Source organism: Rutidosis leptorrhynchoides, chromosome 4 (assembly GCF_046630445.1).
Source record: "Rutidosis leptorrhynchoides isolate AG116_Rl617_1_P2 chromosome 4, CSIRO_AGI_Rlap_v1, whole genome shotgun sequence".
Lineage (NCBI taxonomy): Eukaryota > Viridiplantae > Streptophyta > Magnoliopsida > Asterales > Asteraceae > Rutidosis > Rutidosis leptorrhynchoides.
Window position 1 is genome coordinate 569,564,747 of NC_092336.1, and position 13,015 is coordinate 569,577,761.

At 32.0% G+C, this 13,015-nt stretch overlaps 2 protein-coding genes across 2 annotated transcripts; both read right to left on the reverse strand.

The window, feature by feature from the left end:
- Positions 1-125: 125 nt before the first annotated feature.
- Positions 126-2,648, reverse strand: LOC139845392 (presequence protease 2, chloroplastic/mitochondrial-like). Its single transcript, XM_071835653.1, has 8 exons — positions 2,597-2,648; positions 2,424-2,507; positions 2,256-2,353; positions 1,353-1,671; positions 1,116-1,278; positions 830-1,010; positions 504-575; positions 126-427 (listed from the first exon to the last, which is right to left on the reverse strand). The coding sequence occupies exons 3-8, from the start codon at positions 2,309-2,311 to the stop codon at positions 286-288; spliced, it is 933 nt and encodes a 310-aa protein (XP_071691754.1). The 5' UTR covers positions 2,312-2,353; positions 2,424-2,507; positions 2,597-2,648; the 3' UTR covers positions 126-285.
- A 231-nt stretch (positions 2,649-2,879) lies between these two features.
- LOC139842772 (presequence protease 1, chloroplastic/mitochondrial-like) lies at positions 2,880-5,083 on the reverse strand. Its single transcript, XM_071832879.1, has 4 exons — positions 4,864-5,083; positions 3,668-3,828; positions 3,446-3,573; positions 2,880-3,024 (listed from the first exon to the last, which is right to left on the reverse strand). Exons 1-4 carry the CDS (start codon positions 5,081-5,083, stop codon positions 2,880-2,882), a joined length of 654 nt encoding a protein of 217 aa, XP_071688980.1.
- Between the last annotated feature and the right edge of the window lie 7,932 nt (positions 5,084-13,015).

Below are 13,015 nucleotides of genomic sequence, written 5' to 3' on the forward strand. Positions count from 1 at the left end.
AGTGTCTCAAATAGACACCGAACGACACCTATTATTAAAAACAAAGCGACTGCTTGTGTTGTACAGTCAGCCAATTTAGGTTAAGAGGCCAAACTTCAATTTAGGTTAAGAGGCCAAACTTCATGTTAAAAGATATTTACTTGTTTGTTCATTATCACCTTCTACTTAATGCTGCCACAACAAAAAGATATGGCCATGTTCCTTGGTAAAAAAATCAAGGTAACTTCAAAGACTAAAATAAGTTAACTAGCAAAAGTACGTTTTATTTGTATGAGAAGATGACTTTTAAAGAGCTTTTTTCACTTGAAAGAAGTTGGGTCGTTCCTTGTTAGCAGCATCGACATAATCAGGTGATGTCACTGCTACCACAACACCTTTATCCTTGATAGCATCAATTGCATTTGCAAAGTCATGAAAGTCACTCAACCTAAAGAAATAACATAATATCATATTTAAAAAATTAATCATAAAAGCATGTATCTTCAATATTATTAGGATTGTACCTTGTAGATAGTTTCTCCTCGTGTATTATTTGTCTTTCGTCCTCTGTAATTCCCGACAAGTATCCTAATAAGCTGCAAAACCAGTAATTATCTTTATCAGTAACACATCTCCCTCAGAATTCATCTATTTGGGTTATTTTTTATCTCTAACGGGTCATATTGGGTTGAGGTACAAGATGTAACTAAATTTAGGAGCACGGCAAATGAGTCAAGCAGGTCAAATGGGTCTAGCAGCTCAAGAAGTTGAAAGTAATCCCAAATAGATTATCGTTTTGCAGTCACGTTTAGCAAATTTATTATCTATTAAAATTACATCACTTGCTTACCTTCTATATCCTTTGAAATCCGGTGACTGGTTTGATTCTACATTACCAATTGTCTCAATAATTGCCTTTGTAAGAGTGTCATCGTCCATTTCCAATTGACGTAGGAAATCACTGGTTCCATCGTATATATCTAGTGTCTTGAGCAAATTAAGGTCCCCGAAAGATAAGAATGAGCATATTCCTGTTTAAATTATTATTTATTATTTTAATTATTTATTATAAAACATATAAAGCAAAGTTGGTAAGGGAAACAATAGTGTAAGCATAGCATATTGTGTAAATCTACCTGAATGAGCGTCGAAACTACATAAGCCTCCATATTCCGCACCGCTAACTCGCACACGGTCCCACAGCCAAGTATTACTTATGTGCTTAGATATGACATACGCACTCCCCTTAAATTGATACCCAGTTTCATACACATTTGCTGTTTTTCCAACATAATTTACCTGCAAAAATAATTAATCAATTTAATACTGATTAGTGATAGTGTCTGCAATTGAGCATATAAACATAAACTAACCTGTTTAGGTATCACGATAGCTTCATTAATTGATGGAATTCGTCTATTCCAAGAAGGTGATGATGCAACTGGAGATGTACTTGGAAGCATATCAAGAAACTTTTCAACATATTTTTCAGAATTTTTAAGGTTTTTTCCGTCAGATGTAAGATTCACAAGGCAATTGTTCTTTGATAGCACGGTTTTACGGATCTCTTCGAGGGACGCGGAAATTGCACTCCAGTCATGTTCAACTTTCTCTTCAAGATCCTTCAAAAACTCATAATAACTACAAGTATACTTAATGTCAACCGAATGGCAATTCACAAACGTGAAACAACTGCATAATAGACAGGAAATATAATCCATGCCATATAAAAAAGCCCCAGATTTTGTCCAGTTTGGGTTGGGTTTTACCCCAAAATACTTTTTGTCCAATCTTAACTTTCTTTGATGATTAATGTGCTAATTATGATTAGAAGAAGAATATAACAGTGTAGTAATCTAAATCAATGATTAAACAATTTGGCAGACTCTATGCATTGAAAGTAGACTGTGATTTTCAAACTATTTGACCAAATCAGCCTATTTGAAGCCACTCTCCTATAGCCTGAAGTTTCCAACTTAGCAGAATTGTGATAATAGACAAGTACGGAACCCAAAATGATGACCCATTTAAAGGTAACAGGGTCAAAATTTCCACCTATAGCGTAGAACGACTTAACATAACTATTCATCTTTATATACATTCCAGAGATAGATTTACAAAGAAACTAGTCAAAATATTGCCAGTGTTTTATCGGACAAACAGAATGCATCTCATTATGTGGGCACCCAAACACATTTAACTTAATTCATGTTTCTTTATTTCACCAGCAAATTAAATATATAAAGTAACACATAGATGAATTGAAAATATCCAACCTGACACCACGCATTTGTTCCCTGATCCACCCTGCACTGTTTAACTTTGCATTCATCCTTGCAGTTACAATGTCAATACCACTACACGTCAACGGATTCTAAATACAGAAATTGCCATATTAGACCAGAATATATGATATTCGAATTGTCGACTACTAAAATCAATACCTCAAATCTAGCTTTGTTTTGAGAGACTAACTGCTTAAAAAGCTTTTGATCAGCAAATTGGACATCTTGGAGAACACGGTTGACCTAAAATAGAAGTGAATCAAGAGCGTGTATTGTGAATGACAATCAAGCCTTAAACTTTGATCTCAACTACATGAATTCAAAGCACATACCAGATCGAAAAGATGCTCAGTGTAGCGTGCTGACGTGGCTTTTCCTCGAACAATAATAAATTGTCCACAGACAAAAAAACACACAGTTTAAGAAATGTCATCATCACACTGTACTTTTTTCTTACTTTACTGTTCTACCCTCAACTAATTAATTAGAAATCTCTCTCACTTTTGTAATTTAATTAATTCATTAGGGACAATATTGTAAACATCAACAAATTTATTTTTCATATTTGAAAGTGAACAATTAATTTGGGACGTCCCAAAAAGGAATACTGGACAATTAATTGGGGACGGAGGGAGTATGACTGACCGGAGTGTCTGACCCACGTTTTGATGATGTAAAAGGAAATATGGATGTGCCGTATGTATGCCTTCTAATTAACTGACTAAGCAGGTCTTCTGTTCCCAATTTCAACAATGATTGACTGTTGAGTAATGTAACACGAGTGTAAGCATAATACGGTTAAGTGCTAAAGAAAAATAAATAATATATTTTTACGAACAAACACATTTTTTTTTTTTATCAAAATTTATGATAAGAATAACATTATTCATGATGAATGTTTTCGAATAACAAATTCTAACTGGTGAATGATAAATATTTTTTTTCCCAAAAACATTATATGCAAAGAATGTAATTGATTTTGTCGAAAATGTTAACATTTTTACTGTAAAATGATACTCATATTCTTTTTTATTAATGTTGATATTTTTTTACATTAACTTAATATTTCCCATGAATTTTCACAAATTCTTGCTTAGAGAATAACATAATTTGTATATAATCTTTTATTCGTGTGTGTGTGTGCGCGCGCCCCCGTGATATTCCTTATATTGTTATCTTACCAAAAGAGTGGAACCAGAGGAATTAGTTCTTGCTTCAGAGAACTCATATCAAATACTGTATCACAGTAAAGAAAATCCTCCGTTTCAAGATCATGCTGCAATACTTTCACTCCATTGATTTCTCCAACCTAAAAGTGTCATAATTTAGCTTCCTAAATATCAACAACCCAAAAATCGATACGGAGTGCTCAAGGGAAAAAATAGATTTCAAGGTGATGCTACCTCAATAGGGATTTGAATAGGTTTAGGAATGTCGTGAAGAGATAGGCTATGAACACTTTTCAAAGCTTGTGATTGGTCAGGAGTTTCTTGCTTCATCTTTAGCTCATATACCTTCTCAAATCCAAGCTTTTTGGCAGCTTCATCATTAACACCAATAGCATCTAAAACCAAAAAATTGGCACCCAAATTTCAATATCAACAAGTTAAACAGCCAGCTAAAGAACCTAATCCACTAAATCTGTCAATAAACTAACACTTCATTTCCTAATAATCAAACATGATCAATTTCAATACGAAACATTCATTTTTTAGGCAAAGTGGCAAACAAAGCCAACCGTATAATAATCAGATGAACAAATTACAAACAATATGCACAAGCTAGGCTTGCTCAAATAACAGAATGCAAACAGAAGGCTTGAAGCCGAACAATACAATTAGACATCAACCTAACATCTAACCATCAACCAAATGCATACAATCCTAATATAAGCTGCTTTATTTTTCATGAGACCTGCAATTAGGATGCATACACCGCTAATTACTATTACTATTACTTTACTATACTATCTATTAGACAAAAAAATGATGAATAGTACCAGGGGCGTTTTCGTCTTTTCACCTTTTCTTTTTTTTCCCTTTCTTTTAACTAACACCACAAACACCCCCCACACTTTGTTCAAAAATTAAAAACGTCCCCCAAAACATTTAACTAACACCACAAAAGCCCCACACTTTGTTCAAAAATTAAAATCAGCCCTCAAAACAAGGGGTTAAAGTGTCAAATCAAATTTTTCATAAAATATCTTAAATAAACTCCACTCAAATATTCATATTCAACGGGTCCTATCTTCTCGCTCGCAACGAGTTAAATTTTTCCGACACCATCGTTAAACTCGAAATAATTTTACAAACACAATGTCACTAACTATATGCAAAACGGACACTTTTTTAAAAACGTTAAATATTTAGGCTACTTTTCATATACTTTGATTTTTCACTCGCATGCTCCGTAACTAAACACAGTAAAATACATTAAAAACCGAACCCAGCGCGAAGCGAGGGTTTGAAAACTAGTTATAACAACTAAAATGATAATGATAATAATATGTGTGTCTATAATTCTGTGATGGTTTAACAAATATAAAACACATAAATAATAAATAATGGTAATAAATAATGTATTACTAGTGTCGTACCAGTAGAATACTGTGGAGATGTTGCGATTGATTTGGGAGATATATGAGAGAAACGAGAGCTGAATTGGATGTGCGACGGAAGGGCGCTGGAGATGTTGTGGCGGAGTTGAGAACGGCGGTGGAAATTAGGGATAAGACGGTGAGAAGAACGGTAGAAGGAACGTACACATGCATGTGACGCACGTGAGGTAATAGAGCGAAGAAGAACAGCTCCCGCCATTGTTAATGGAGGTTACTTTTGAGAAGGAACGGTGAGAAGTGAGGGTTCAGAGGGCTGCAGAGGCTTTGCTACTCATTAGGTTGAGTGGGCCTTCAGCAGTTCTCATTTTAATAGCCCATATATCTAAAAAATTATAGCCGTTTTGTAAAGAATCCATTATTTTTCTTTGGCCCCATATTTTTATGTAATTGAAAATAACGAGTTTCTGAATACAAGTCCAACATGGAATACATTATTAACCCATTAATATATTATACAAGATACAGATATTGCTTATTATTTATTTACTAGTGAAATGCTTCGTGAAACTACGAATTTGCTTAAATCATTAAATGAAATAGTTTAATTCTATGTTTTGTGTATTAACTGAATGTAAATACTAAAGTCATTTAGTTTAATGAACCGTATAACCAAGGATTCCGACTAAGAAACTTGTTGTTATTTTTACAAATATATTGATATACTTAATTTGGTCTCTTTCAAATTTCATCACAATTACTATTACTATTTTCCTTGTTATAAAAGTCTACATTACAATGAAAGATACGATGATATCTTAGAATTTTTAATATCGATGGATGATGAAGAAGATTTGTCCGTAAAGGTTTAGAGTCAGAAGTAAGGTATTCGTTAATGACTTCAGTAGATACTGAATCATTTGGATTCTTCGAAGGCAGGTTTAGTCTTTATAATTTGTCCACAGCCTCCTTCATGGTTTGCTCAATTCATTTTTCAGTACCAAATTTTCTCTTTTTCTGAGCTTTGCCAACACGCTATTCTTTATCGTCAAACTTTTGACTGTTAAGGTCATTTACAGTTTTTGCTGCTTCATCAGCTTTTTCAACATTCAGAGTATTGATTCGTAGACTGGTTGCTTTTCAGATTTTCGGAATGAAAGCTCATAATTCTAAGAGATGAATGTTATATGTATACATATGATGTTCTAGTACAGTTTTGAATTCAAAGTATGGCATTTGAAAGATGTAAGAATCTAAGAGTGATGTTTTCTGTTAAATCTTGGCTTGGATTCTGATTTTTCAAAATCAGAATATGAAATCAAATTTGGATGCGAATGGTTGTTTTGATTTCTAGAAAAGAATGTATATCGTTGTGAAAGTAGTGAGTATAGTTGATGATTTGCTGAATCAGAATCGAAGAATATAACATATTAATTGTGAATTTATATATCTCTCGTGTATTACCTACCCGTTAAAAGTTTCACAAGTAATATTTTGTACCAGAGAATTTTATTACAGTCTTTATGAAAATATATGTATGTATATTTTCTTCAGATGTAATACAGATTTAATGAGTTAATATCATATTAAGCTCATTTGATTTTCGGCTGGATTAGAAATGAATAATCTCTAAAACATTAAAGATTTAATAATCTTCGCGGAGTATTTCACTAATGTACTCAATACTTCATTATTCAGTTTTATTGATATTTCCTCAGTAAATGATGTTGGTGCTCATGGAACTCTTGTTAATTTCGCAAGATACGAATGATGTTTTCTAGAAAGTTTCGAGTACATCGAAAATGAAAGTGTAAAATCAAACGTGTAATTGAATAATACACTTAGTTTATTATGAAAAGGAATTCATTGAATTTGAAACAGAGATTGAAATGCCCCGTTCATATACATTATAAATGATTCACAATAGTTGATTACATCGCGAGGTATTTGACCTCTATATGATACATTTTACAAACATTGCATTCGTTTTTAAAAGATAAACTTTCATTACATCGAAAGTTGACGGCATGCATACCATTTCATAATATATCCAACTATAATTGACTTAATAATAATCTTGATGAACTCAACGACTCGAATGCAACGTCTTTTGAAATATGTCATGAATGACTCCAATTAATATCTCTAAAATGAGCAAATGCACAGCGAAAGATTTCTTTCATACATGAGAATAAACATGCTTTAAATTGTCAACCAAAAGGTTGGTGAGTTCATTAGTTTGTCATAAATAATCATTTCCGATAGTATAATAGACCACAAGATACTCATATTTAGAAAACAATCTGTGCAGGTCTACTCACTGCTGTAAAAATCATTCATACGAAGAACACTGGAACCTTTCAAATAACTCACCAACGGTAGCTAATGCGTAGTGCAATGACATAATCATCTCACCGTGGTAGTTAATACAATATAATTTTACAACGGTAGCTAGTGCGTAGTGCAATGCAAAATCATCTCACCGAGGGTAGCTAAAACGGTAGCTAGTGCGTAGTGCAATGCAAAATCATCTCACCGTTACTAACTACAAAATTGAATACAATACAATACAGTACAACGGTAGCTAACGCGTAGTGCAATGCGAAATCATCTCACCGAGGGTAGCTAAAACGGTAGCTAGTGTGTAGTGCAATGCAAAATCATCTCACCGTTACTAACTACAAAATCGAACCATTTCAGTAGCTAACGCGTAGTGCAATGACGAAATCATTTCACCGATGGTCGATAATACAATCTTTATATAAGTCGAACCTCTAAATCCAAATAATTCTATCATAGAATGTAGTTTTGAATATTTGTGTCTATTTCGTCAAACGTTTATAGAAGCAGTTCATGTATTCTCAGTTCAAAAATATGTATCTCAAAAGCATTTAGTAAAACAGTTATAAAACAGCGCATGTATCATCAGTCCCAAAAATGTAAAGAGTAAAAGGGGATCAAATGAACTCACCATACTGTATTTTGTAGTAAAAATACATATGATGATATTGAACAATGCAGGGTTGGCCTTGGATTCACGAACCCTCTATAAGGAATTTTACAAGAAGAATGCCCCAATACTGGAATCGAACCCGAGACCTATCGTTCCCATCAAACACCCTTAACCGTTGAACCGTCTACCATTTTTCTGTTATATTACTCCACCTAAATCTATATATCTAATATCTATCTAAGATCTTCTTCTTCCTCAGAATTTTCAAATCGACCAAAGGTAACACCATTAACAACAACTAATTAAAAAAATGATTTAAGTTCCTTAATTAGAACAGAAACGTTTATGAGTAATTAAAACAAGACAAAACAAAAGAAAACTAAAAGAAATTAACGGTAACGGTTGAAGCAATCGATGAACTCAATATCAATTAACAAATTCTGGTTCGTTTTAGATAATGTTTACAACATGAAAAAGGTTTTAAATCGATATTAGAAACTATCTGAATCATCAATTAAACTTAAAACATTAAAATGAGTTTGAATTTCACGATGAACAGATAGGTTTGACTTTTTAGAATTTACCTTTGACTCTCAAATTCGTGCTTGATGTTAGGAATTGGAAGTTGAGATTTGGCAGAAAGATTAAGTAAAGCATTCCTAACATAATAGCATTTATGGATTTTGAAATTCGATTCATAATCGTGTTTTAGCTAAAAAGTGGAGTAACAGAGATGAACGTTTTCAGTTTTCTTAAACTTCTGTTTTTAATTCCTATGATAAGCAGATACAATCAGTATATAACAAGAATAAGGATGTTAATTCAACATTTGGAGCAGTAATTTAGTTGTTGGTTTGTGTTGGTAGTCGACAGCTAAGCACAGGCAAACAGAAATCAATTGAATTAAGGAACAGATAAATAATGCGTATTCGTATATGTGTTTATATACTCGTAATATGATTAGTCTTAATATCTGTATTTATCTGTATATGAATTATCTGTATTTATATATTTTTTATTTATATATATATTATTATTAATCTAATTTATTAATAAATATAACAATAATAATAATATTCCTAATATTAATAATAATAATAATTTATATTAATAATATTATTATTAATGATAATGATAATAATAGCTATAATATTTATAACAATCATATTATTAATAATAATAATATTCATTGTAATAATACTAATATTACTAATGATAATAATAATTTTAGTAATAATAATACTATAACAATTTGTGTATATCAAACTTCATATCTATATTAATATTAATAATACTGATTTTTAATATTAATATTAATATGGATAATAATAATGAAAATAATGATAATATTCTTAGTATAACAATTAGATTTTAATTTTGTAATTACATTTAATATATTAATATTATAATTTATCAATTATATTATTATATAATATATAATTGAATAATTATACTATATATATATTATAATGGACATATAATAATATTTATACATAGAAATCACATATATTTATATATACAGATTTGTTTTGATAGCAACGTTACAATCTTGTATTTTATATTACATTTTTAGTTCTAATGTTTAAATTGTATTTTAAAATTTCAAATTATAATATAAGCTTACTTTTATATATATACATTTTTATTTACAACAATTGTTCGTGAATCATCGAGCATAGTCAAAGGGTAATTATTTACATGAATATAGTTTCAAAACTTTCGAGACTCAACATTACAGACGTTGCTTATCGTGTCAAAATCATATAAAGATCAAGTTTAAATTTGGTCGAAAATTTCCGGGTCGTCACAGTACCTACCCATTAAAGAAATTTCGTCCCGAAATTTGATTGGGATGGTCATGGCTGACAATAAGTATGTTTTCATGACGCATACGAGCTAGAAATTAGAGTTTTTATCATTAGTGAGTAATATGGATAAAATGATTCATTTATGTGAAGAGTACGAGTGAAGCTATCACAAAAGAGTGAAATGATTAAATGCCGGTTCGTCTTAACCAGTGACGTAGTCACGGTTGATTTCCTGAATTCAAGGGAAAAGATAGAACTATCAAGATAATATGTTCTTGATATGTTTAGAGGTTAGATAGAATGTAAGAGTCGTGTAACATGGCACATGATTACGTTATGATCTGTGAATCATCACGTTCCATTAGAAACTCAGCATGACTTACTGTAATATAATCACGTTGATCAAGTTGTAGCGACCCGACAAAATCGTCATTGATGGCGCCGTCTACTTAGGTCCCGTTACGTGGTCATAAGTCTTTAAAATGACGTTTGACCAAAATATGTCGCATTCATTTCAAATGTAAAAGTGTTTCAAGTTTACAAGGTAGTTCCACGACTAGTTACATTACAAAGTTTAACGTACAATTGAAACCTATGTGACACAATTTTGAAAGTAATCCAAAAGATGCTCCATGTATGCATATATACTCGACATCCAAGCAAGTATCAAAAAGAGTGCGGAAGCATGTATCACATAGCGTTTAAGGACCTGAGAAAATAAATAGAAAACTGTCAACGAAAAACGTTGGTGAAATCATAGGTGTATTAGTAACATTGTTTTTGAACCACAACATTTAATATAGTTGATTATCCAAATCGTTTGTATTCCAAAAGTATATTCGCGAGTACCCAATTATCAAGACTTAACTATTTTGTACCCTGTTACGTAGTGTTAGAACATACACTATACTCGAAAATATATTTCATCCGCTAACGGTAGCGAACCGTCCGAATGAGGCTCGTCAAGCCCATGTGATCACATAATATAAGTTCTCGTTTACACCCTGCAAGTGTAACTAATGATAATTGAATTGAGGCTTTTTGTTCAAACTCGCACGTGGAATGTTTGTTTTCGTACTTGTGTTCAAAGCATAAAAGTATGATACGTATATGTTTCTTATCCCATAGTTTAAAAGTAAAAGTTGTTGAAAAGGTGGGACTATGATCTCACCTTGGTTGCACGAAAAGTAAATGTACTTCACAAAGTAACGTGTGCAAAAACGAATGCTAGTCTTGACCTAAACAAATAGGTTCGTATCAATCGGTGAAATACGGTCGATCAAAGTGTTCAATTAGTCCTATGGCTCGTTATGACTCGATTAATATAGCAGGTGAGTCACATTGTCAAGTTTCATGCGAGGTATAAGTATAAAAGCATGTTAGAACGATTGCACAAACATTTGGTTAAGTTTGATTAAAAGTCAACCTTGGGTCAGGTCAAAGTCAACAAAAAGTCAACACGTTCGGGTCGGGTCCCAAATTATTTTTCTGAGGTTTTTAATTATATATAAGCATGTTAGAATAAGTTACATGTGAATCGGAGGTGCGTAGCATAACAAACATTTTTCGTAAAAGTGTAAGCTTGATCAGAACCCAAACACGGCAAATGCTGCGCTGCGACCAAAAAGTGCCACACCGTGGCAATCAACGTGAACTGATGCCTGGTCTGTTTCAATTGTCCAAGTCCCAAACCAAATTTCATTTAAACACAAAACACAAACCGTAAACTCTTACAACACGTATCTTATATCGTTGGAAAGGTAATTTGACAAGGAACACAACTAAATACATTTCATCAATCAAAAACATCATTTGTAATAATCGAATTTCCAAATTAAATGATCAATTAATGCTCATCATTAATGCTTCAATTTCATAAATGCACAATTATGATTCGGGAATTAAATGCACACATACGATACGTCGTTTCGTAGATAATTACGCATACAATGCAACTAAACATTTACAAATAACATTTCATAGCATTTGGTGCATCAAAAATCCATTTTACTCCTATCAAACCCTAACTCAAAGTCACAACTTTTGCAATTAAGTTTATGGAGTCTTTCCAAGTCAACCTACACATCAAATTGGAGCTAGTGATACTAGTAACACAATTAAAACATTCACTTATAACATTTAACATCATTCAAGCAACTAAATCACCAAATCAAATACACCAAAATTCAAGTTCATGCTAGTTGTTTAAAATAACAAGATCGAGCATACATATCACATAATCATGCTAGACTTGAGCCATAGACACTAATTAACACTTCTATAAGTTAAAAACATCAAGAACATAAAATCTAGTGTTTTTAGAAAGTTACCCAAATGAGATGTAATCGGTATGGATTTGAAGAGGAAGATGCAAGGATTCCGAATATGTAATTTGTTTGGATTGATGCTTGCTCGATTTGAAATAGATGATGATTCTTTGTTTTGGGTTTTGAGAGAAAAATGTGAAAGTATTAAAGAAAATGGAAATGAAATGGATAATGAAAAGTGGTGGGTGTTGACTAGTCCATCTAGTCACATCTTTGATCAATTGGCAAAACTAGTCCCTCGAGTTCGGTTGCGGGTGCGTGAATTACCTAAACGAGATAATTTATAAACGCGTATTAATGAAAGGTGTTATAATTATATAACGGACTTTAGAATAATTAAACGGAAAGTACACGGAAAAAGGCGGGATGTTACACAAGTGTTATTATATTATACTAACTCATGCTTCAGTTCTCAACACTCTTCATAAACATTCATAATTTAAACTCGAAGGTTTACAGAATATAGAAACTAAACAGTTTCCTTTATGATGTAATACAGATAACGCGAAGAGATAAATAATTTCATATAAGAATAGTTATGAAAATATCTTCAGAAATATCGAGGATATTTATAATGAAGATACGATGATATTTTAGAATTTCTCATATCGATGCATGATGATGAATATTTGTCCGTAAAAGTGTAGAGTTAGGAGCAAGTTATTCTTTAATGACTTCAGCAGATACTGAATCATTTGGATTATTTAAAGGCAGGTTTAGTCTTTGTGATTTGTTCAGAGTCTCCTTCATGGTTTGCTAAATTCATTTTTCAGTATCAAAATTCTTGAGCTTTTTCAACACTCCATTCTTTATCATCAAACTTTTGACTGTTAAGGCAATCTTCCGTTTTCGCTGCTTCATCAGCTTTTTCAAAACTCAGAAAACTGATTCATAGGCTAAAGCGCTTTTCAGAAATTCAGAATTGAAGTTCGTAAATACAGGAGATAGAAGTTATATATATATATATATATATATATATATATATATATATATATATATATATATATATATATATAATTGTTGTCGTAGAATCGCTGAGAAATTCGAGATTATCGATTGATGTCTCTCAGTATTTGGTATGGTAATTATCGTTACAAGATGCCGAT

Coding starts and splice junctions, on each gene's coding strand:
- LOC139842772 (XM_071832879.1), bottom strand. CDS start 5,083: ATGGCGGGAGCTGTTCTTCTTCGCTCTATTACCTCACGTGCGTCACAT. Junction 3,574..3,667: donor CTATTCAAATCCCTATTGAG/GTAGCATCACCT, acceptor TGACACTTTTAG/GTTGGAGAAATCAATGGAGT. Junction 3,025..3,445: donor CCTCTGGTTCCACTCTTTTG/GTAAGATAACAA, acceptor ATTACTCAACAG/TCAATCATTGTTGAAATTGG.
- LOC139845392 (XM_071835653.1), bottom strand. CDS start 2,311: ATGAATGCAAAGTTAAACAGTGCAGGGTGGATCAGGGAACAAATGCGT. Junction 1,279..1,352: donor CTATCGTGATACCTAAACAG/GTTAGTTTATGT, acceptor TTATTTTTGCAG/GTAAATTATGTTGGAAAAAC. Junction 576..829: donor GATTTCAAAGGATATAGAAG/GTAAGCAAGTGA, acceptor CTGGTTTTGCAG/CTTATTAGGATACTTGTCGG.